This window comes from Squalius cephalus (assembly GCF_949319135.1).
Source record: "Squalius cephalus genome assembly, chromosome: 2".
Taxonomy (NCBI): domain Eukaryota; kingdom Metazoa; phylum Chordata; class Actinopteri; order Cypriniformes; family Leuciscidae; genus Squalius; species Squalius cephalus.
Window position 1 is genome coordinate 16224248 of NC_137123.1, and position 21861 is coordinate 16246108.

Below are 21861 nucleotides of genomic sequence, written 5' to 3' on the forward strand. Positions count from 1 at the left end.
AAAACACTGATTTATGAAGCTCTGAAACTTCTTCTTCTTCTCGAGTTTTATCACGATTTGCCAAACCAACTTAAAAGGTGCATTTCCGCCATCTACTCATCTGGAGTGTGAAGCGCACAGAGGTTTAACCCTTTTTTTACAGTCATGGTTTAACCTCCAAGCAGTTCATGGAGGTGGGGTAATAGAAAGACACGATATGGCAGAACGTATGGCATTTTATTAATGTTAGCAATAGCCTACTTATGATGTTTAAAAATTAATTTAGCTTTCACATTGATGGCATTTACCAAACGTTTTAATGACAACAATGCTGTTAGAAATTAAATCTAACTACAATTAAAAGTATTGACCCAGCTAGACATTTTTTTTTTGTTCTAGTAATGTTTTCAGCAGCAAGTTGTATTTTGTTCCTGCAACGTTTTCCTAAAAGGTAGCCTATAGGATAACATTCTCTGAAAACACTCTAAATATGTTTAGTTATAACATTGGTAGAACATTATCCCCTAACATTCTTATAAAGTATTTAAAGGGAGGTTTCCCAGTGTGCACTGGATGTGGACAACTCCACAAACAGCATTACCAGCTTCACTTATTACTAGGGGTGCATGGCGTGCGTTTCCCAAAGACAACTGTAGTCACGATTTCTGTCTTTAACAACACAATTTAACAGAACTTAAGACCATATTTGGGTAATGATGCTTTTGGGAAACACCAGTTTGACTTTATTTCTGTCAGATGTCTACAGAAGTTCTTATTAAGAATTTACAGAGGTTTAGATGGTTTAAGAGGTTTGTTTTATTGAAAATGGTTCATTTGAAGTCACCATTATGGTGATCAGTGTTATTTAGTTGAACCCTCGACTGTTTGACATTAGCTTTTCTCTGACTGCCGTAACTGTGTTTATAAGGCACATTTATTTTTAAGAAGACAAGATGTGATCAAGTGGATGGGGTTGGCTTGTTAATGATGGTGACAGTCATCATCTAGTGATTTACTGATTTCATCTAGTGATCATATGGGTATGTTATTCATTTTTATGTTTTTGATGATTGTAGCCCTGTGATTCTACAGCATGTGATTCAGCAGTGTTTTAATCAGAAAATCTGAAGGAATTTGAAGACATATTTTAAACTCCTGTGTCTAGTAGACTCACTTAGACATCAAGAATCAGTGTATGAATCTCAACAATGGTGACATGTTTAATGCTGCAGTGCATTATGGGAGCCATGGATGAGTTTTGTATGATGCACCAATTAGAGCTACAAATGAATAAAAAACCACAAAACATACACGCACTTCATGTTTAACGGTATCTGACTACTAGATTACTTTTAATAGGTTGCTCTTTCAAAAATATTTTTGTAAAAGTGTCTTTCACATGGTCTTGACCAGCAGGTGTCGCCAGCGTAAAGTGCTTAGTGCGCTTCAAAGGAGAATCACTTTACAATGCAATTGCTTCACCTGATTTTAAGTGTCTAAAATCTCCATTCTCCTATCACTACTTTAATGGATAAAAGCTGTCTCTATCTAAACTCCGTGATCAGTTACAATCTACAAAGGAACAGAAGGAGTTATTGTATATCTTACATCTTTGAAAGCAAGTTTGTGAAGAAAATAGACCTATAGTTGCAGACTCAGTGCTAATGGAATATATATATATATATATATATATCTCTACTATATAAACATTGCAAGGTATCTTTACCTTTACCTTTTTTCTCTATGTATTTTCCACTGTGTGAACAACATATGAAAATCTATTATTATTACCTTTGTATGGTTATTGCTGAGCATCAGCTGTAGCATGTATTCACACGGAGATGAAAATGTTCTTTGCCCTGATTTTTTTTTTTTTTTTAATTATACTCCTGAGATGAAATGAGATCTGGAGATTCTCAGATGTAATCTCGCCGTATCTTGTTTAGTGAGCAGAGAGCAGAACAGAAGCACAAAGACTGGATCGTTTTGAAGGGATGATGTTATATACAGGTCTTCGAGATGAGAAAAGAAATGAAAACCTCATATTTGCTCTGTTTCTTTGTTTTACAAACACAAACATTTACTATTGTGTATCCATCCAGGCTTCCAGTTCAATCTATTGTAACTAAGATGATAATATACTGAACCTAACACTAAAATATAACAGTTTGCATTATTAAATATAAATTATAGCATAATTTTAAAGTTTTTTATTTTATTTATTTATTTTTATTTTATTTATTTTTTAGGGACGTGCTCAGAATTTGTTTTAATCCTCTTAGACCATTTTCTGAAATTTCATTCCCATTAGGATAATCACACACACACACACACACACAGCGAGTTTTGTCACTGTAAGGCCTTATCTGAGTGTTCCTCTTGCTCATTCACTCATGTGTTATTCAACACTAGTGTCAAAAATGACAATTACTTGCCGTGCAGCAGATAACAGAGCTCGAGTGTGCGAACCAACACACAGAGCCGTTGTTAAATGTTTTCATTTCTAGTCACTAATGCGTGGTTGATCATTCACTTCCGCTGATGCAGAGTCTGAAATAAACTAGATTTTTACACTTTCTTTCAGTGGTAACAGAATCAAGGCCCATTTATCCCAAGAACGATAAAGATATAGTTATAATAATCGTTATAAAAGTAAAAGAATAGCAGAGACACACATCTATCTATCTATCTATCTATCTATCTATCTATCTGTATGTCTGTCTGTCATATTTAAATTGAATATAATATAATATTACCATTCATTTGAATTACAGTTTACCCTAACTAATAAATAATAAAGAAAACATGCAATTCAAATACATAAATCATACATTTGTACTCTGACATCCTATTCATTCACTTACTTCGCTTTGCATATTATGAAGTAGGGAAGTTGGAACCAGGATCTTGACTTTTTCCCTGGATGTTTATTCTGATCGATAGGATGGTCCGAAACTTCATACAGACTTTCTCATCAAAGTCAATACTGGGACTGCGGGGTCTCAGTGACACACCAGGCGTGTGTGTGTGTGTGTGTGTGTGTGTGTGTGTGTGTGTGTGTGTGTGTGTGTGTGTGTGTGTGTGTGTGTGTGTGTGAGTTGGTATTTATCACGTTGTGGGGACAAGAATCTGTTTACACAGTCACGTAATGGGGACCTCTTGCGTTGTGGGGACCAAAAATCAGGTCCCCATAAGGATGACCCATTGAATTGAATAGAGGAACTATTCTGAAGGTGCTGGGCGGAGTTTCAGCATTGGCCCATAACACACGATTATGAGGTAGTGTGAGTGTGTGAAGTGTGTGCTCAGCTGCGCCCCCAAACATTTTTGGCTGGTAATGCACTCACTTCTCCACACACACATTTTCCAATTATGGTTGAGTACCGCCCACTTCCGGGTCCTCATAAGGAAGGAATTCAACAACAACTTGAAAATATGATACTGTACACGGAAGACAAAGAAGAAGATTATTTACTGGAGATGCCAACTAAGGATCTAAACTTCTGCAGAGGATAAAAGTGAAGCTCAAGGTACGTTAAGCACATATGTATGAAACCAGTTAGGTTAATTAGATTAGGCAGCGGGCTAACGTTAGCTGCTAGCTAGTTAGTGCTAATTGTTGAGGCTAAGTGTGGCCTGACGTGTTTTTGTGTTTTTCCAATAAGCGATCACAAAATCATACAATGTAATGTTAAGTACTTCATTTCAACTGAAAAGTGTCGTCAGGTGTTTAGTCTGATTGATTGCTAATGAAGGAATTGGGTTATTAAGTCTGTTTCTGTCTAGTTCGCGTGCTGGACAGTAGATTATTTTCTACTTTAAATTAAAGGTAATGTTATGTTTTATTACTTGTCAGGACAGGGTGAGGGGGAGGAATATCACACTTGTGTTTGACTTTTAGTATTGATATCGTTAACAGAGCAATTAAGTAACGTTAGGCAAAAATAAAAACACTGAAATGGTAAGTAGCTTTAAATGAATAAACTTTGTTTTAATTATGACAGTAACTTAAAATAAACTGGGGTTTGTATGGCGAGATCGTTCAAAAGAGTAGTTAGGTTAAGAGCCAAATAAGTAGTTAATTGTCAAGGCTACCTGGGATTATATAGATGTTGGTTTTGTGAGAGATTAGAGCCTAAGTGAAAATGTTGAGTTTATGCCCTCAAGGCTAGTAAGTTAGTCAATAAATGTGATATCCTTGAGTTCTGATTTCTTGTCTTACATTGATACATACGATATCATTGTAATGCAGTGTTACATTACAATAACATTCTTATCTACTTATTGAACATGCTAGTTTAATTCTGCATGTCTCCCCATTTTCACACTATTATTTATTACAATTTTTTTTCTCTCAGTTTGAAATGCCACCACGAATCAGCCCCCTTAAGGATGCCATGCATCATGTTGTTTCGAAGACTGACAAAACATTCAAATTAGATGTGAAGTATATCAATCCAGTGAAAGGTAAGGTGGTGTGATTTATCATTTAATATTTACCATCATATGCATGTCCTAACCATACTGCTGCCAACTATTGATGTCTTTTTGTGTATTTGGCATCCTTTATCTATAAGATTTTATTTTTGGTGAAAAAAAAAAAATTCTGTATTTTGCAGGACGTGGTCTATTCGCAAAGGGTGCCTTTTGCAAAGGTGATTTTGAGTACAGGGGAGATATGATAAATGATGCAGAGCTGCAGAGAAGAAGAACATGTTACCACGCATCCTGTGCTGCATTTATGTTTGATTTCATTTGGCGAGGGAAAACATGGTGGTAAGAAGTCAAGTTGCACCATATTCCTTATGCTAAACCAGGGTCTCTCAAACTCAGTCCTGCAGGGCCACTGTCCTGCACAGTTTAGCTCCAACCCTGATCAAACACACCTGAGCAAACTAATCAATGTCTTCAGGATCACTAGAAACTCACAGCTAGGTGTGTTTGATCAGTTTTGGAGCTAAACTGTGCAGGACAGTGGCCCTCCAGGACTGAGTTTGAGAAACCCTGTGCTAAACTATAGTAAAAAAAGACACTGATTTGGGGTGGTATATTGTAATACTTGTATTCATCCTTTTCTCATGCTTTCATATTTAAGTATTGATGCCTCAAGAGAAGATGGATCGTTTCGGCGGATCGTTATTGATGACCACAAATATCCAAATTGTAAGATGAAGAAAACTGACGTCAATGGAAAGCCTCACCTTTGTCTGTTTGCCCTGGATGACATTAAAGAAGGAGAAGAAATTGCCTATGATTATGGAGGAGAAGACTACCCTTGGAGAACACAAGTATGTTGCAAAGCACACTGTGTACAGAATATATCATTGTTGCAACATGTTAAGCAAGTTGTTGGTTGAATAGATTATAATTTGAATCTATTAGAAATCTATGAATCTAATCATGTCTATAAATGATAAGTTAAGTTACGTTTTAGGTCAGTGTTTCTACCCCACCCCTAAAATTTATACATTTAAAGAGTGAGGTGGTACAGTCTTAGGCCACTTTTCTTTCTGCAAGTTATGTGTGGCATGCAATGGCCTTATTGCAACTTATGGGTGAAATGTAATCACAAAAATAAACTAAAGATTAACTATGTAAAATGAAGACATGTTTTAATTGTAAATGTTTTTGTATTTTTTTTTTTTTTTTAATTCTGAAATCATGTGGTATCTGCTTCAGATTTATCTCTTGTGTTTCCATGTTCTAATATCTTGTCATTATGAATGTTGTCTCTTACAGATAACCAGCGTTGCCATTAAAACCAGTGCAGCGAGTGCTTCTGATCCTTCTCTCCAGTCAGAGACTCAGATGGATGATGAATCTGCTCAGATCAACTCTCCTCAACAGGTACGTTCACATTCATCTAGGGATGCAACGATACCATTTTTTCAGAACCGATCAGATCCGATACCAAAAATTCTGAGTATCGGCCGATACCGATCCGTACCGATACCAGCGCAGTTTTTTTTTAATCAAGTAGAATTTCTATTACTCTGTGTTAAACTGATAAGAACTGAAAAAAAAGAAAAACACCAACAAAAAATATATGATCATAATCTGACATAAATGCTATTATAAACTAGATTAGTGGATAATTCAGCAATAAAATTTAGTCTAGAAAAATCACAAGTGCACAATTAATTGTATAAAATCTGAACATTTTGTGAAAAAAATGTTTAGTGGAGAACAAATTAGAGACAATAAGTGTAACACTAAATCTGGTAAAACTTTACACATTGCTCTTTGTATTGTTGTAAAATACATTCATGAAAAACAAGATAAAAATAGCAATTATTTTATATCCTACTATAAAATTGAGACATTTTTTAAATGTATAGCACAGCTGTTTAATAAGGTAGCAACATAATAGATAGGACAGGACAAGAACGGCTATTAATAATCTTTCATTGCGTCCCTGTATTACGATATGAAAGGCTCCAATACAGTGCGGCCCACAGCGCTTATGCGCATCCCGAGCGCAGAATGATGCTCTTGAAGCAACATGAGTCACAGCGCGCAGCGCGTCGAGTCCGCATTGAAAAGTTTAAAGCACAAAGAAAATACATATGATGCATAGTGTATTATACAGTATCTATCTATGCAATAGTCTATTCAGCATTTTCTTTTAAATTTCAGTTACTGTGCGCGTGAAGAACAAATAGTACCTGACTTTACTCTACTGTTGTGATCTAACAGACACCCGGTGGAAAGTAACATGATTAAGGTACAGCAATAAAGTCCAGCAAGATAAAGTTGTTTTATGTGAAACCATAGACCTTTATCTACAGATCAAGTATAATAATAGTAACATTGAATCATCTTGGAGAGAGTTGCATCGTGTGTTCTGTCATAACCGGACGCGACGCGCTGTTTGAGTGCTGAATGAAGAATGATTGACAGCCGCAGCTGAGGGAAACGTTTACGTGATCTTGAATTTAACACTTAAATATTAATTTATATCTCACATTATACTGTATAATGGCTTCAGAACACTTAAAATATTGTGCACGAAAACTTATGGTGCTTTATAATGTTTGTGGGGCTTAACAATAACACTGAATAGTATACGCACAATATCGGATTTGGATCGGCCTTGTCTGACCGATACCCGATCCGCCAAAAATGGCAGTATCGGAGCCGATTCCGATACTGAGTATCGGATCGGTGCATCCCTACATTCATCACTAAAGATTTAGGTCTACTGTCTCTCTTTGTCATGGTTTAGTGATTTTTAAGCATATTTTGATGCGTATCTGGTGTAAATTAGTAAATTAAACCGTGTAACGACATGTGTCCAGTAGGTTAGTGCTAGTGGAGTATTTAGGGCCAGTTTTATCCTTCACAGGGATTTTTTTCTGGATTAATTGTTGCTTTAAAATGGACAGTCACGACGTCCCCACAACACACTTTCAGTCAGTGTTTGACTTAAAACTTGTGTGTTGAATTTGATGAAACTAGTCCCCATAAGGAACTATAACGTGGTGTGTGAAAGGTCCCCATGAAGGTGTGTGAAAGGTCCCCATGAAGCCGGGTTTTATCCAGATGTGTGTGAGCGCAGACAGGGGTTGACTGGACAGGAATAAATGTTTTAGATGAAGTTGATTTGTCTATTTCTCTGAAATCCTGTGGTATCTGCTTCAGATTTCTCTCTTGTGTTTCCATGTTCTAATATCTTGTCATTATGAATGTTGTCTCTTACAGATAACCAGCGTTGCCATTAAAACCAGTGCAGCGAGTGCTTCTGATCCTTCTCTCCAGTCAGAGACTCAGATGGATGATGAATCTGCTCAGATCAACTCTCCTCAACAGGTACGTTCACATTCATCACTAAAGATTTAGGTCTACTGTCTCTCTTTGTCATGGTTTAGTGATTTTTAGGCATATTTTGATGCGTATCTGGTGTAAATTAGTACATTAAACCGTGTAACGACATGTGTCCTGTAGTTTAGTGCTAGTGGAGTATTTAGGGCCAGTTTTATCCTTCACAGGGAATTATTTTCTAGGTTAATTGTTGCTTTAAAATGGACACTCACGAAGTCCCCACAACACACTTTCAGTCAGTGTTTGAGTTCAAACTCATGTGTTGAATTTGGTGAAACTAGTCCCCATAAGGAACTATAACGTTGTGTGTGAAAGGTCCCCATGAAGGTGTGTGACAGGTCCCCATGAAGCCGGGTTTTATCCAGATGTGTGTGAGCGCAGACAGGGGTTGACTGGACAGGAATAAATGTTTTAGATGAAGTTGATTTGTCTCTTTCTATAAAATCATGTGGTATCTGCTTCAAATTTCTCTCTTGTGTTTCCATGTTCTAATATCTTGTCATTATGAATGTTGTCTCTTACAGATAACCAGCGTTGCCATTAAAACCAGTGCAGCGAGTGCTTCTGATCCTTCTCTCCAGTCAGAGACTCAGATGGATGATGAATCTGCTCAGATCAACTCTCCTCAACAGGTACGTTCACATTCATCACTAAAGATTTAGGTCTACTGTCTCTCTTTGTCATGGTTTAGTGATTTTTAGGCATATTTTGATGCGTATCTGGTGTAAATTAGTACATTAAACCGTGTAACGACATGTGTCCTGTAGTTTAGTGCTAGTGGAGTATTTAGGGCCAGTTTTATCCTTCACAGGGAATTATTTTCTAGGTTAATTGTTGCTTTAAAATGGACACTCACGAAGTCCCCACAACACACTTTCAGTCAGTGTTTGAGTTCAAACTCATGTGTTGAATTTGGTGAAACTAGTCCCCATAAGGAACTATAACGTTGTGTGTGAAAGGTCCCCATGAAGGTGTGTGACAGGTCCCCATGAAGCCGGGTTTTATCCAGATGTGTGTGAGCGCAGACAGGGGTTGACTGGACAGGAATAAATGTTTTAGATGAAGTTGATTTGTCTCTTTCTATAAAATCGTGTGGTATCTGCTTCAAATTTCTCTCTTGTGTTTCCATGTTCTAATATCTTGTCATTATGAATGTTGTCTCTTACAGATAACCAGCGTTGCCATTAAAACCAGCGCAGCGAGTGCTTCTGATCCTTCTCTCCAGTCAGAGACTCAGATGGATGATGAATCTGCTCAGATCAACTCTCCTCAACAGGTACGTTCACATTCATCACTAAAGATTTAGGTCTACTGTCTCTCTTTGTCATGGTTTAGTGATTTTTAGGCATATTTTGATGCGTATCTGGTGTAAATTAGTACATTAAAGCGTGTAACGACATGTGTCCTGTAGTTTAGTGCTAGTGGAGTATTTAGGGCCAGTTTTATCCTTCATAAGGATTTATTTTCTAGGTTAATTGTTGCTTTAAAATGGACACTCACGACGTCCCCACAACACACTTTCAGTCAGTGTTTGAGTTCAAACTCATGTGTTGAATTTGATGAAACTAGTCCCCATAAGGAACTATAACATTGTGTGTGAAAGGTCCCCATGAAGGTGTGTGAAAGGTCCCCATGAAGCCGGGTTTTATCCAGATGTGTGTGAGCGCAGACAGGGGTTGACTAGACAGGAATAAATGTTTTAGATGAAGTTGATTTGTCTATTTCTCTGAAATCATGTGGTATCTGCTTCAGATTTCTCTCTTGTGTTTCCATGTTCTAATATCTTGTCATTATGAATGTTGTCTCTTACAGATAACCAGCGTTGCCATTAAAACCAGCGCAGCGAGTGCTTCTGATCCTTCTCTCCAGTCAGAGACTCAGATGGATGATGAATCTGCTCAGATCAACTCTCCTCAACAGGTACGTTCACATTCATCACTAAAGATTTAGGTCTACTGTCTCTCTTTGTCATGGTTTAGTGATTTTTAGGCATATTTTGATGCGTATCTGGTGTAAATTAGTACATTAAACCGTGTAACGACATGTGTCCTGTAGTTTAGTGCTAGTGGAGTATTTAGGGCCAGTTTTATCCTTCACAGGGAATTATTTTCTAGGTTAATTGTTGCTTTAAAATGGACACTCACGACGTCCCCACAACACACTTTCAGTCAGTGTTTGAGTTCAAACTCATGTGTTGAATTTGATGAAACTAGTCCCCATAAGGAACTATGACATTGTGTGTGAAAGGTCCCCATGAAGGTGTGTGAAAGGTCCCCATGAAGCCGGGTTTTATCCAGATGTGTGTGAGCGCAGACAGGGGTTGACTGGACAGGAATAAATGTTTTAGATGAAGTTGATTTGTCTCTTTTTATAAAATCATGTGGTATCTGCTTCAAATTTTTCTCTTGTGTTTCCATGTTCTAATATCTTGTCATTATGAATGTTGTCTCTTACAGATAACCAGCGTTGCCATTAAAACCAGCGCAGCGAGTGCTTCTGATCCTTCTCTCCAGTCAGAGACTCAGATGGATGATGAATCTGCTCAGATCAACTCTCCTCAACAGGTACGTTCACATTCATCACTAAAGATTTAGGTCTACTGTCTCTCTTTGTCATGGTTTAGTGATTTTTAGGCATATTTTGATGCGTATCTGGTGTAAATTAGTACATTAAACCGTGTAACGACATGTGTCCTGTAGTTTAGTGCTAGTGGAGTATTTAGGGCCAGTTTTATCCTTCACAGGGAATTATTTTCTAGGTTAATTGTTGCTTTAAAATGGACACTCACGACGTCCCCACAACACACTTTCAGTCAGTGTTTGAGTTCAAACTCATGTGTTGAATTTGATGAAACTAGTCCCCATAAGGAACTATGACATTGTGTGTGAAAGGTCCCCATGAAGGTGTGTGAAAGGTCCCCATGAAGCCGGGTTTTATCCAGATGTGTGTGAGCGCAGACAGGGGTTGACTGGACAGGAATAAATGTTTTAGATGAAGTTGATTTGTCTCTTTTTATAAAATCATGTGGTATCTGCTTCAAATTTTTCTCTTGTGTTTCCATGTTCTAATATCTTGTCATTATGAATGTTGTCTCTTACAGATAACCAGCGTTGCCATTAAAACCAGCGCAGCGAGTGCTTCTGATCCTTCTCTCCAGTCAGAGACTCAGATGGATGATGAATCTGCTCAGATCAACTCTCCTCAACAGGTACGTTCACATTCATCACTAAAGATTTAGGTCTACTGTCTCTCTTTGTCATGGTTTAGTGATTTTTAGGCATATTTTGATGCGTATCTGGTGTAAATTAGTACATTAAACCATGTAACGACATGTGTCCTGTAGTTTAGTGCTAGTGGAGTATTTAGGGCCAGTTTTATCCTTCACAGGGATTTATTTTCTAGGTTAATTGTTGCTTTAAAATGGACACTCACGACGTCCCCACAACACACTTTCAGTCAGTGTTTGAGTTCAAACTTGTGTGTTGAATATGATGAAACTAGTCCCCATAAGGAAATATAACGTTGTGTGTGAAAGGTCCTCATGAAGCTGGTTTTAATCAAGATGTGTGTGTGAGCAAGGTTTGCTGGACAGGAATAATTGTTTTTTTTTCTGGCAAAGGTGTGTCTAGCCCAGATGATTCTCTTTAACCGGCGCAGGGAAGGAGTGGTTTCGAGCATGCCTTTGTCTGCATTTCTATCAAGAGACACTTCTGATCCACATGAGGATGTGGACTGGGCACTCTCTGAAGTGGAAAACAATCTCTGCAGACACTTCACAAGGGTTATCGCAAGGGGGAAGCGTGGTCGACCAGTTCCAATTCTTCTGACTTCAAAAATGCTATGTGCCTTAGAACTCCTTGTTAAGCAGAGAGAGGCTTGTGGGGTTCTGAAAGACAATTCCTATATGTTTGCAAGACCAGAAGCCATGACATATTTTCGAGGGTCAGACTGCCTCCGTGGCTTTGCAAAGGTGTGTGACGCAAAGTGTCCCAAGTCACTGACATCTACAAGACTGTGAAAGCATGCCGCAACCCTTTCAACAGTGCTGAATATGACTGACACCGAGATGGACTAGCTGGCAAACTTTCTTGGACACGACATAAGAATCCATCATGAGTTCTATCGACTCCCTGAGAAGACCCTGCAACTTGCCAAGATCAGCAAAGTTCTAATGGCTCTTGAGCAAGGAAGATTAGCTGAGTTCCATGGCAAGAACTTGGATGAAATTGGGATAGATCCTGATGGTGTGGTATTTTATTTGACTTTTGTTTGATTTTCTGTTTGATTTTCTGTTTACCATCTATTAGGGGTGTAACGATACACGTATTCGTATTGAACTGTTTGGTACGATGCTTTCGGTTCTGTGTTCGGTACGCATTTTCAAACCGAACGGTTCGTTGGACCATTTTTCCTGCCGACCAAAATTTCGTTATTTCAAATGTAGGCGGGTCGCGTGTGGCAAGCGCTCTCGTTATGTAAGAGACGCCGGCGCGACCACAACATTGTCCAACGTCAAATGGCAAACGTAATGCAAGCGGAACGAAACTGCTCGTTATTGTGTGGTTGACGGACCGTTTATCAGTTTGGACCAGTGCAGCGCAAGCTGATCATGATCATACGACACTGTTACTACACAGCGCTAATAAGAGATCCAGTAAAGAAATCATTTGAATTCGCCACAGAAGTAATAACATCGCTGAGAGATCTTGTGAGAAACATTCACATTTCTCCGTTATTAACGGTTCAAACAGCTCTGACGTGGAAACCAGGAGAAACATTGTGCCATAAATGAACTATCCGGTGTCCACAGATGGATTTACCATGGATTTACTGTAGTAACACTAACTGCAACCATGGAAGTTTGGCAGGAATAGTAGGCTATAATGCCTTCAAGTAACATTACGTTGGTTTTATTTTGACATTAAAATAAACTCGATATTACAACAGAAATGTTTAACTCTCTCTTTTCCAGCACTTTAGACACAGTTGCTCCGTTGCGCTTAAAGAAGATTAAAGAAAATAGTCCAACGCCGTGGTACAACGAGCACACTCAGGCCCTTAAGAGAGCAGCCAGAAAAATGGAGCGCAACTGGAAGAAAACAAAACTAGAGGTATTTCGCATTTCATGGAAGGAGAGCTCAATTACTTACAGAGAGGCTTTAAAAGCTGCTAGATCTGCTTATTTTTCAACCCTATTAGAAGAAAATAAACATAATCCTAGGTATTTATTTGAAACGGTGGCTAAACTAACGAAAAATAAAGCTTCAAGCACCGAAGTTTCCAAGCAACACAGCAGTAATGATTTTATGAACTTCTTCACTTATAAGATTGATAATATCAGGGACAAAATTATAACTATGCAACCGTCTACTACAGTATCGCATCAGGCAGTGCATTGTAGTCTCCCTGAGGAAAAATTGGATTAATTCGTTGATATAGGAGAGGAAGAATTTATTAAACTCATTAAATCATCTAAATCTACAACATGTATGTTAGACCCTATACCAACTAAGCTACTGAAAGAAATACTTCCAGAGGTCATAGATCCTCTTCTTAATATCATTAATTCGTCTTTGTCTCTAGGATACGTACCAAAAACCTTTAAGCTGGCTATGATTAAACCGCTTGTTAAAAAAACGCAACTTGATCCTACAGAATTAGTCAATTATAGGCCGATCTCGAATCTACCTTTTCTGTCAAAGATATTAGAAAAGGCAGTATCCTCACAACTGTGTTCCTTTCTTGAAAGAAATGATCTCTGCGAGGATTTCCATTCAGGATTTAGACCGTACCATAGTACCGAGACAGCTCTCGTTAGAGTCACAAATGATTTGCTCTTATCATCCGATCGTGATTGTATCTCTCTATTAGTGTTACTCGATCTTAGTGCTGCATTTGACACCATTGACCACAACGTTCTTTTAAATAGATTAGAACATTATGTTGGCATTAGTGGAAATGCACTAGCATGGTTTAAATCATACTTATCTGACCGTTATCAGTTTGTAGCAGTAAATGATGAGATGTCTCATCGATCACAAGTTCAGTATGGCGTACCACAAGGCTCAGTACTAGGACCGCTGCTGTTCACTCTGTACATGCTACCATTAGGAGAAATCATTAGGAAACATGGCATTAGCTTTCACTGTTATGCCGATGATACTCTATATTTCTTCAAAACCTAACGAAACTTATCAATTCACAAAATGAACGGAATGCATAGCGGATATAAAAAAATTGGATGACTCGTAATTTCCTACTTCTAAATTCTGAAAAAACAGAGTTTCTAATTATTGGACAAAAAACTTCCTCACGTAATAACCTAGAATACTGTCTAACACTTGATGGCTGCTCTGTTAAGTCTTCGTCGTCGGTTAGGAACCTGGGTGTGCTCTTTGATACCAATCTTTCATTTGAAAGTCACGTGTCTAGTATCTGTAAAACTGCATTTTTCCATTTAAAAATATATCTAAATTACACCATATGCTCTCATTGACACATGCGGAACAATTAGTTCATGCGTTCATGACCTCAAGGCTAGATTATTGTAATGCTCTACTGGGTGGTTGTCCTGCACGCTTAATAAACAAACTACAGCTGGTCCAAAACGCAGCAGCTCGAGTTCTTACTAGAACCAGGAAGTATGACCATATTAGCCCGGTTCTGTCAAAACTGCATTGGCTCCCTATTAAACATCGCATAAATTTTAAAATATTGCTGATCACTTACAAAGCACTAAATGGTTTAGCTCCGCAGTACTTGAGCGAGCTCTTAACGCATTATAGTCCGTCACGTCTATTGCGATCTCAAAATTCCGGCCAGTTACTAATACCTAGAATATCAAAATCGACTGCTGGCGGTAGATCCTTTTCCTATTTAGCACCAAAACTCTGGAACAGTCTTCCTACCATTGTCCGGGAAGCAGACACACTCTGTCAGTTCAAAGCTAGACTAAAGACACATCTCTTTGACCTAGCTTTCGGGAACACTTCCCAAAAATCCTGATGTACTCGTTACATCATGAGAAGAATGGCATCTACGCTAATTTTAGTGTCTGTGTTTATCCCGAGGTTTTCCTGCAGCCTGCCGGATCCAGGCCGTATCCAGATCTGACGAATGACTTTCGCCTGGACCGATGACAACGCAGTGCTGAAGTGCCAACTAGTCTCTCCCTATGGAGGATCCCACTACCACTCTACAGATAAGGCGTTGTCGGGAAAGGCGTTGTTCGTTTCGCGTTCCTACCCCAAAGCAACAAAATAAAATAAAATTCTTTATCAAAATTTATAAGGAAAGACAAGTACTTTGTTTAGGCTTGGCTTGTAGGGAATTCCTAACCTGCGTATATTCAAACGCACATAACTATAGAACCCATTCTAAATGCGCATGTGAACGCCATCAGCGTTTCTCACAGGTTCGCGTTTAAAGTCTGTGTAGAGGGAATGGTGTCGTCTTAGCGGCTACATTGCTTGATCGTTGCGACGGAAGCAAATCAATCAAAACTAACTTTAGATGGAAATAACTTAACTCTGCTGTAAAGCCGAAACAATCTCTGTTACCTTAAATTATAAGCTTATCTCTGTAAAGCTGCTTTGAGACAATCTACATTGTTAAAAGCGCTATATAAATGAAGATGACTTGACTTGACATTGTAAATACAATTGCTGCCCTCAAATGTTAATCTGAACTAAAATAAACCTTTGTTTATAACTACTACAATATTACATTTCACTTTTTCCAAGGAGCGTTTTGTTTTATATGCTCCTAAGAAGAGTCAATTATAGCTCCAGAATTGCTCAAAGTAAAAAAAAATCATACTTTATGATATTAGTTTTAATAAAAAAAAGAATAAAAAAATTAAATCAAGGAAATTACTCTGGCATTTTTTTTCTTTTTGCTGTATCAAAAACGTACCGAACCGTGACACAAGTGTATCGTATTGAACTGAAACGTAAATTTTGTGAACCGTTACACCCCTACCATCTATTCGTATACCAGGTGTTTATGATCCATTATATACCATTGTTAAGCTGTACTTTGAACTTCCACAGAAACGTTATTGACTGTGATGAGGAAGACGGGAGCATACAAGAGGGACACTGTTCATCTACTGTTGACGGTTTGTATTACTGTCAAAATACACTACTACATTTTGCAGTTATTCATAATTTTCAGTCACGTAACTTGTGAAGACCTGACAGACAAAAATATTGTTCTAACATCATAGCCAACATTAAAGAAGATGCTTCAGTATGCTGAACAAATGTTGTTTTTTTTGACGAAACGGCTCATTGTGTAATGAATCAAATGCCTCCAAGCTATTCTTCAACTAAATTACACTAAACATTCATTCTGGAGTGAATATTTTTTTGTGAGTTTACTACCATAAAAAATATATTTCATAGGAGAAACTTGTACATTTTTCATTTTTCATAAAACACTAGCTGATCTGCTCTCTTCTCGTGTTGGTTGTGTCATGGCACAAAACGAATCATGTCAGATGATTAAGACATGAAATAAAATGGTTATACTCAATTTACTTGCACTTATATTTGATTAAATGTCTGCTGGAAAGATGTAGTTCAATTATACTTGCAATAATGAACAATTGCACAGGTTTAGGGTTTATTGTACTTTAATGATTTTAAATAATTAGTGCATAAGTGTGACAAATAACAGTGTATTGTCAGCATTCTATAGTACATTTAAATTGTATCTTTCTGAAAATGTTGAACTTTGATTATTTTCCATAGAACCATCAGCAGAGGTGGCACTTCCTCCTACCAAGAGGAATGACATGCCGCCACCACCCAAGAGACCCAGACCACCATCAGATGAAGAGATGCCTACAGGAGCCAGTGCTGTGAGGCCTTCTTCCAAAGGTGAACTCTTTACACATTTCTTAGACTAAATTAGACCCTTTAGGAGCACTTTAACACCCAGATCTCAGACCAGGGGCCTCATTTATAAAACTGTGCGTAGGAACCTTACTAAAAGTGTACGTGCGCCCGAAAGCCAAAAATGGCGTACGCAAAAAAATATTCAGACTTATAAAACCGTGCGTACGCCAGAACCTGCGCAGAATTCACTTTATAAATCCCAGTCAGCGGAAGATTGTGCGTACATGCATCTCCACCCGAAATAACCATATGTGGAGCTTACGACGCCTAGTTTTACTATGCAGATCCTCATCTACATATCATTTGACTACATAACTGAGGGAAGGAGGTTGTTCCCCAAAATCTCGCAATACATGGCCCCAGTCATCCTCTCCTTAATACAGTGCAGTCGCCCTGTCCCATGTGCAGAAAAACACCCCCAAAGCATGATGCTACCACCCCCATGCTTCACAGTAGGGATGGTGTTCTTGGGATGGTACTCATCATTCTTCTTCCTCCAAACACGTTTAGTGGAATTATGACCAAAAAGTTCTATTTTGGTCTCATCTGATCACATGACTTTCTCCCATGACTCCTCTGGATCATCCAAATGGTCATTGGCAAACTTAAGACGGGCCTTGACATGTGCTGGTTTAAGCAGGGGAACCTTCCGTGCCATGCATGATTTCAAACCATGACGTCTTAGTGTATTACCAACAGTAACCTTGGAAACGGTGGTCACAGCTCTTTTTAGGTCATTGACCAGCTCCTCCCGTGTAGTTCTGGGCTGATTTCTCACCTTTCTTAGGATCATTGAGACCCCACGAGGTGAGATCTTGCATGGAGCCCCAGTCCGAGGGAGATTGACAGTCATGTTGCTCAGGAACCCATCTGTAGTTGTTTAGAGGGTTACTTGGTTGATGCTAGAATCTACTAGGTGTTTTGTGGCACTAGTAGGAACTGTAGCTGTTCTAAAAATGAAAACACCGAATCAGTAATAACTAGCCTAACCCCTGGAGCAGTTTGAGTGGATGGATGCATAAAAATAACTTGCAGCCAAGACATTGATCCTAATATATTTTCCTTTTCTCCAATGATCATTTCAGGCCAAGTGACTGAATGTAAAAATCACTGTTTGATTGACAGTGTAATTCTATTTATAGGTAGAGTGCAAATTAATTTCTCTTGCAATATAGATGCTGACATAAATACTAGGGCTGCCCTCGACTAAAGTTTTTTTTTTTTCTAGTCGACTAGTAGTCGTTCATTAAGCTATTAGTCAACTAATCGCATTTTTATATTAATAAGCCATAACTCATAATAATGAGCCTTTAATTGCCTATATAATACATAGCCTAATTAGCGATCAAGCGCACACTTAAAGTTCCGCAGCGCACCGGCAAAAATAATGATTGAGTGTGTCTTGTGTCAGAAGGAGACTGTCTAAACAAACATTGTAATAATTTATTGATATTCTCGTCTGCAGAGATTAAGTCGATGATACAGACTCGTCATCTCCGCAGTGACTCGCATTTCATACGGATTACATAATCTGAGTATTTATTTTCCACTTGAATTGATTCGTTTAAAAGCAGACATTTCAAGCTTTCTATAGATATATTTCTCACGTGTGTGTGTGTGTGAGGCAGGGTGGGAATTATGTAATTTTAGGGGCAAGGCCATTTGGCCTCCATCTTTTCTTTTTTTTTTAGGGGCACCAAGGCCATATGACAGGGCACAAAGGCCATTGAGTACAATTCGATGGTTTTCCCATTCAGATTGATACCATAACATCCTAATTTGGAATAAGACATGGATTATGACTTTTTTAATAAAAAAAAACATTTTTTAATGAGAGAGAGAGAGAGAGCGCCATTACATCCAGAAGGTATACACCCTCACACAACAATAGAAACAACATAAATGCCAATAAAAGCATTCAGAAACAACACAAATGCCAATAAAAGCATTCAAAATATTCATTCAGTCCTCTATATCATGTGAGTGTGAGAGAGAGAACCATTCCATCCAGAAGGTATACACCCTCACAATCATTATTGCTCAGCGCTCAACGCAGTTTGCTTCGCGCTCCACTCAAATCGCCCCCCGCTCGCTCCAAAAAAGGAAAAAAATCTACATGTATATCACTTGTAGCGGTCCCCAAGCTTTTTTGCGCCACAGATCGGTTTAATATCAGACAATATTTTCACGGACCGGCCTTAAAGGTGTGGCGGATAAATACAACAAAATAAAATGATACGAACGGCATAAAACCTGGGGTATTTTTTTTAGCCTATAATAATAAACGTGAATCCAATGTGTGGGCCTACTAGCAACTTTATTAGCAGCATCCTCTAACATCGCGCCTAAAAACAACTGAGAAAGTCTGAACACAAACAAAATGCCCCCAAAAGAAAAGAATCTCTATGTTTTCGGTGCTGATGCGATGTAAGGGTGGCGCTGCTGCCAATAAAGCACCTAAAAGCTGTCACAACGAACCGGCAAAATTAATGATTATGAATATGTAAAATATAGCAGGAGACATTTTAATTGTTTACTAATAAACCAGTTTTTTATTTTTTTTATGTCTGTGTCGGCTGGAAAGATGCTGACTCGCGATCTTCGCAGTAGTGAACGCGCCAGAGAGAATTGCACATTTCATACGGATTACATAAGAGAGAAGTCTGTTTTCTTTCGTTTTGAATTGTTCTGTTTAAAAGTAGACATTTCAAGCTTTATATATATGTCTCAGGTCTGTGAGGCAAGTAGGCTATACTTGTCTGTAACATTGTGTTTTTTTTTTTTTGTGAAATAAATTTCTAAATAAATGCGACTTATAGTCCAGTGCGACTTAGGCTAGGCCTATACTGTATGTGTTTTTTCTTCTTCATGGCGCATTTTTTGACTGTTGCGATTTATACTCCGGAGCGACTTATTAATAGTAGGCTACATAATGGTTTGGAGTTTTTGAACTCCATTATTGAGCTGAGTTTTGACTGAAAATAGTCTACTGTTGATGACTGTGCAAGACAGATGGATTCAGGGTCAGGCTTGACTAAGCATGCTTCAGACTCGTGGTGTGAGCGGAGCGAAACTGGAGCGGGAAATAGGGCGACGCTCTGTCCTTTTGAAATTGCCGCTCTGCGCTCTGTCCAAGATCCGCCCGCTCGTGCTCCCCGCTCGCTCCCGCTCCACTCCGCTCACATGCTCTGCTTTATACATGGAACTTGGACAGGGCCAGGGCACACAGGCCACTGTGGCCGTACGATGATTTTTTTTTCACGGGGCATGAAGGCCAAAGTGTAGGGCAACGGCGGCCGTGGCCGCGGTATAATTCCCACCCTGGTGTGAGGCGAGTATACGCTGAGTTTCGGCTCATTTCTGTGATGCTCAAGTTCACTGAGACAGCAGAAAGCACATCCTGATTGTTTTCATTATTTTACAAAGCACAACATTTTGTAGTTATTGTGAGTTTACAGAAATAAGAGTTGAACCTTTACAGTTTGCATTACTCTGTCCTTTTATTCATACAGATAAGAGTATTGAAAGTTAAATGATCGCGCCGGCGCCTGTATGTCCTGCGACTAACCGACTAATAAAAGACCTAATAAATAATAATAATAAAAGACCTAATAAATAATAATAATAATAATAGTCGCTTTGGTGCATTTCTCACATCACTATTTACATTTGCACAACAGTTAGTTCAACCTCCACAACATTTAGTCATTTGTGCACATCATAGTAGCAGTTTCTCATTCCTTCCAACAAACTGCAAATGCTTTTGGACATGCATCTATTGCTTTCATACAACTCTCTGCTGTTATATAACATTATCATTTGCTTATGTCATGTCAGTCAAAATTAACTATACTTGTGAATGCTGAATAGTCATTCCATATAAAACTAATAGTCCTCATTTCATTGCTTGAGTCATTACATACAAAAATGTTGAACTAGTTATCAAAATCTGTCAAGCAAATTTTACACTTTTTTTTAAATTATTATTATTATTATTATTATTATTATTATTATTATTATTATTATTTTTCTGAAAATGCCTCCTAAATTGAATAATTTCTCTCAGGTGAATCTCAGCTTTCACTGATGAGGAACATCTGGATGTGCATGAATGATTACAGTACTATGTACTGTATGTTGTATGTTCAGTTCCAATATGTACTGCAATATTGTTTACAGTTGTGCATAGCTCTATGCATAGCTGTATTTATTTCATTTGCACAATGCTGTGAACAAATTAGAATTGCAAAGAGCATATGCAGTAAAAATGTGAAACATACATATTCAGTGTCTTGTACTCTGTTACCTCACTAAATACAGTAATGTGTAACTTTACTGTATTTTTCAAATGGCTGTTCAAATAGTATATAGTGCTATCTTGAGCATGTACAGGTAGTGTTACCAAGATCTGACTTTTTTGCAATGGAAAACATTTACAGAATAAACTGTCATAATGAAAACATAACCAAGCCATTTGACTATCTTGTTCATAAACAATGGTGTCAGGACTTTTCATCTTGATGACACTGACACTTTCATTGACATGAATACTTGCTTTTGAGGAATGAGCTATCCATTTTGAGCAAGTGATACGCTTTTGCAGGTTATCAACTAGGTTTTGCAGTTTGTACTAATTGTTCTGAGAACTGCTTTAACTGTTGTGCAAATGTAAATAGTGATGTGAGAAATGCACCAAAGCGACTGAGAAAAACTGTAATAACCAGACCTAATAAATACTGATAATAGGATTCAGAACTTCGGATTGGAATTCCAGCACACACTTTATCATTTCAATTTGTTTTTTCTGTCCACTTTTAGGTAAAAGTACCCAGAAGACACCCTGGCAGCAGACAGAGGTGCAGGCGGTGGAAAGGCACATGAAGCGATTCATCACATTCATCACATCGTTCATTGTACAAGCAAAGAGCGACTGTGACAAATGTTTAAAAGCTGAACCAGAAGCACTGAAGAACCGCGATTTGAAGACCGTAAAGTTTTACATTTATTAGTAGTGAATAAATGTGTTGAAGCTCAATTAGTAGTAGATTTTGTTTTATTTTTTATAAGTATCAGGTGAATGAGTAGCAGCTGATGCTGGGAGGTTGGCCGAAAAAATTACAATTATAGAAAGAATAGTTTGAAGTGGAAAGGTTTAAATGTT

The 21861-nt window shown here is 38.1% G+C and overlaps 2 protein-coding genes across 2 annotated transcripts in view; both read left to right on the forward strand.

Annotated features, from left to right (window-relative positions):
• The first annotated feature begins 3369 nt into the window (after nt 1-3369).
• On the forward strand, nt 3370-21735 carry LOC307172631 (uncharacterized protein). The gene is made up of 15 exons (XM_079895170.1): nt 3370-3509; nt 4338-4446; nt 4599-4755; nt 5075-5267; nt 5719-5826; nt 7681-7788; nt 8325-8432; nt 8969-9076; nt 9613-9720; nt 10257-10364; nt 10901-11008; nt 11420-12044; nt 15852-15919; nt 16554-16682; nt 21519-21735. The coding sequence occupies exons 2-12, from the start codon at nt 4344-4346 to the stop codon at nt 11816-11818; spliced, it is 1608 nt and encodes a 535-aa protein (XP_079751296.1). The 5' UTR covers nt 3370-3509; nt 4338-4343; the 3' UTR covers nt 11819-12044; nt 15852-15919; nt 16554-16682; nt 21519-21735.
• The window catches only part of LOC307149171 (uncharacterized protein), a gene marked incomplete at its 5' end in the record, with an annotated part of 29985 nt that continues 20095 nt past the window's right edge, over nt 11972-21861 (forward strand). Inside the window, 3 exons of the mRNA XM_079855321.1 lie at nt 11972-12044; nt 16554-16682; nt 21519-21573. Of these exons, the coding sequence (XP_079711447.1) occupies nt 11972-12044; nt 16554-16682; nt 21519-21573 (257 nt within the window). The remainder of the gene's footprint in view (nt 12045-16553; nt 16683-21518; nt 21574-21861) is intronic.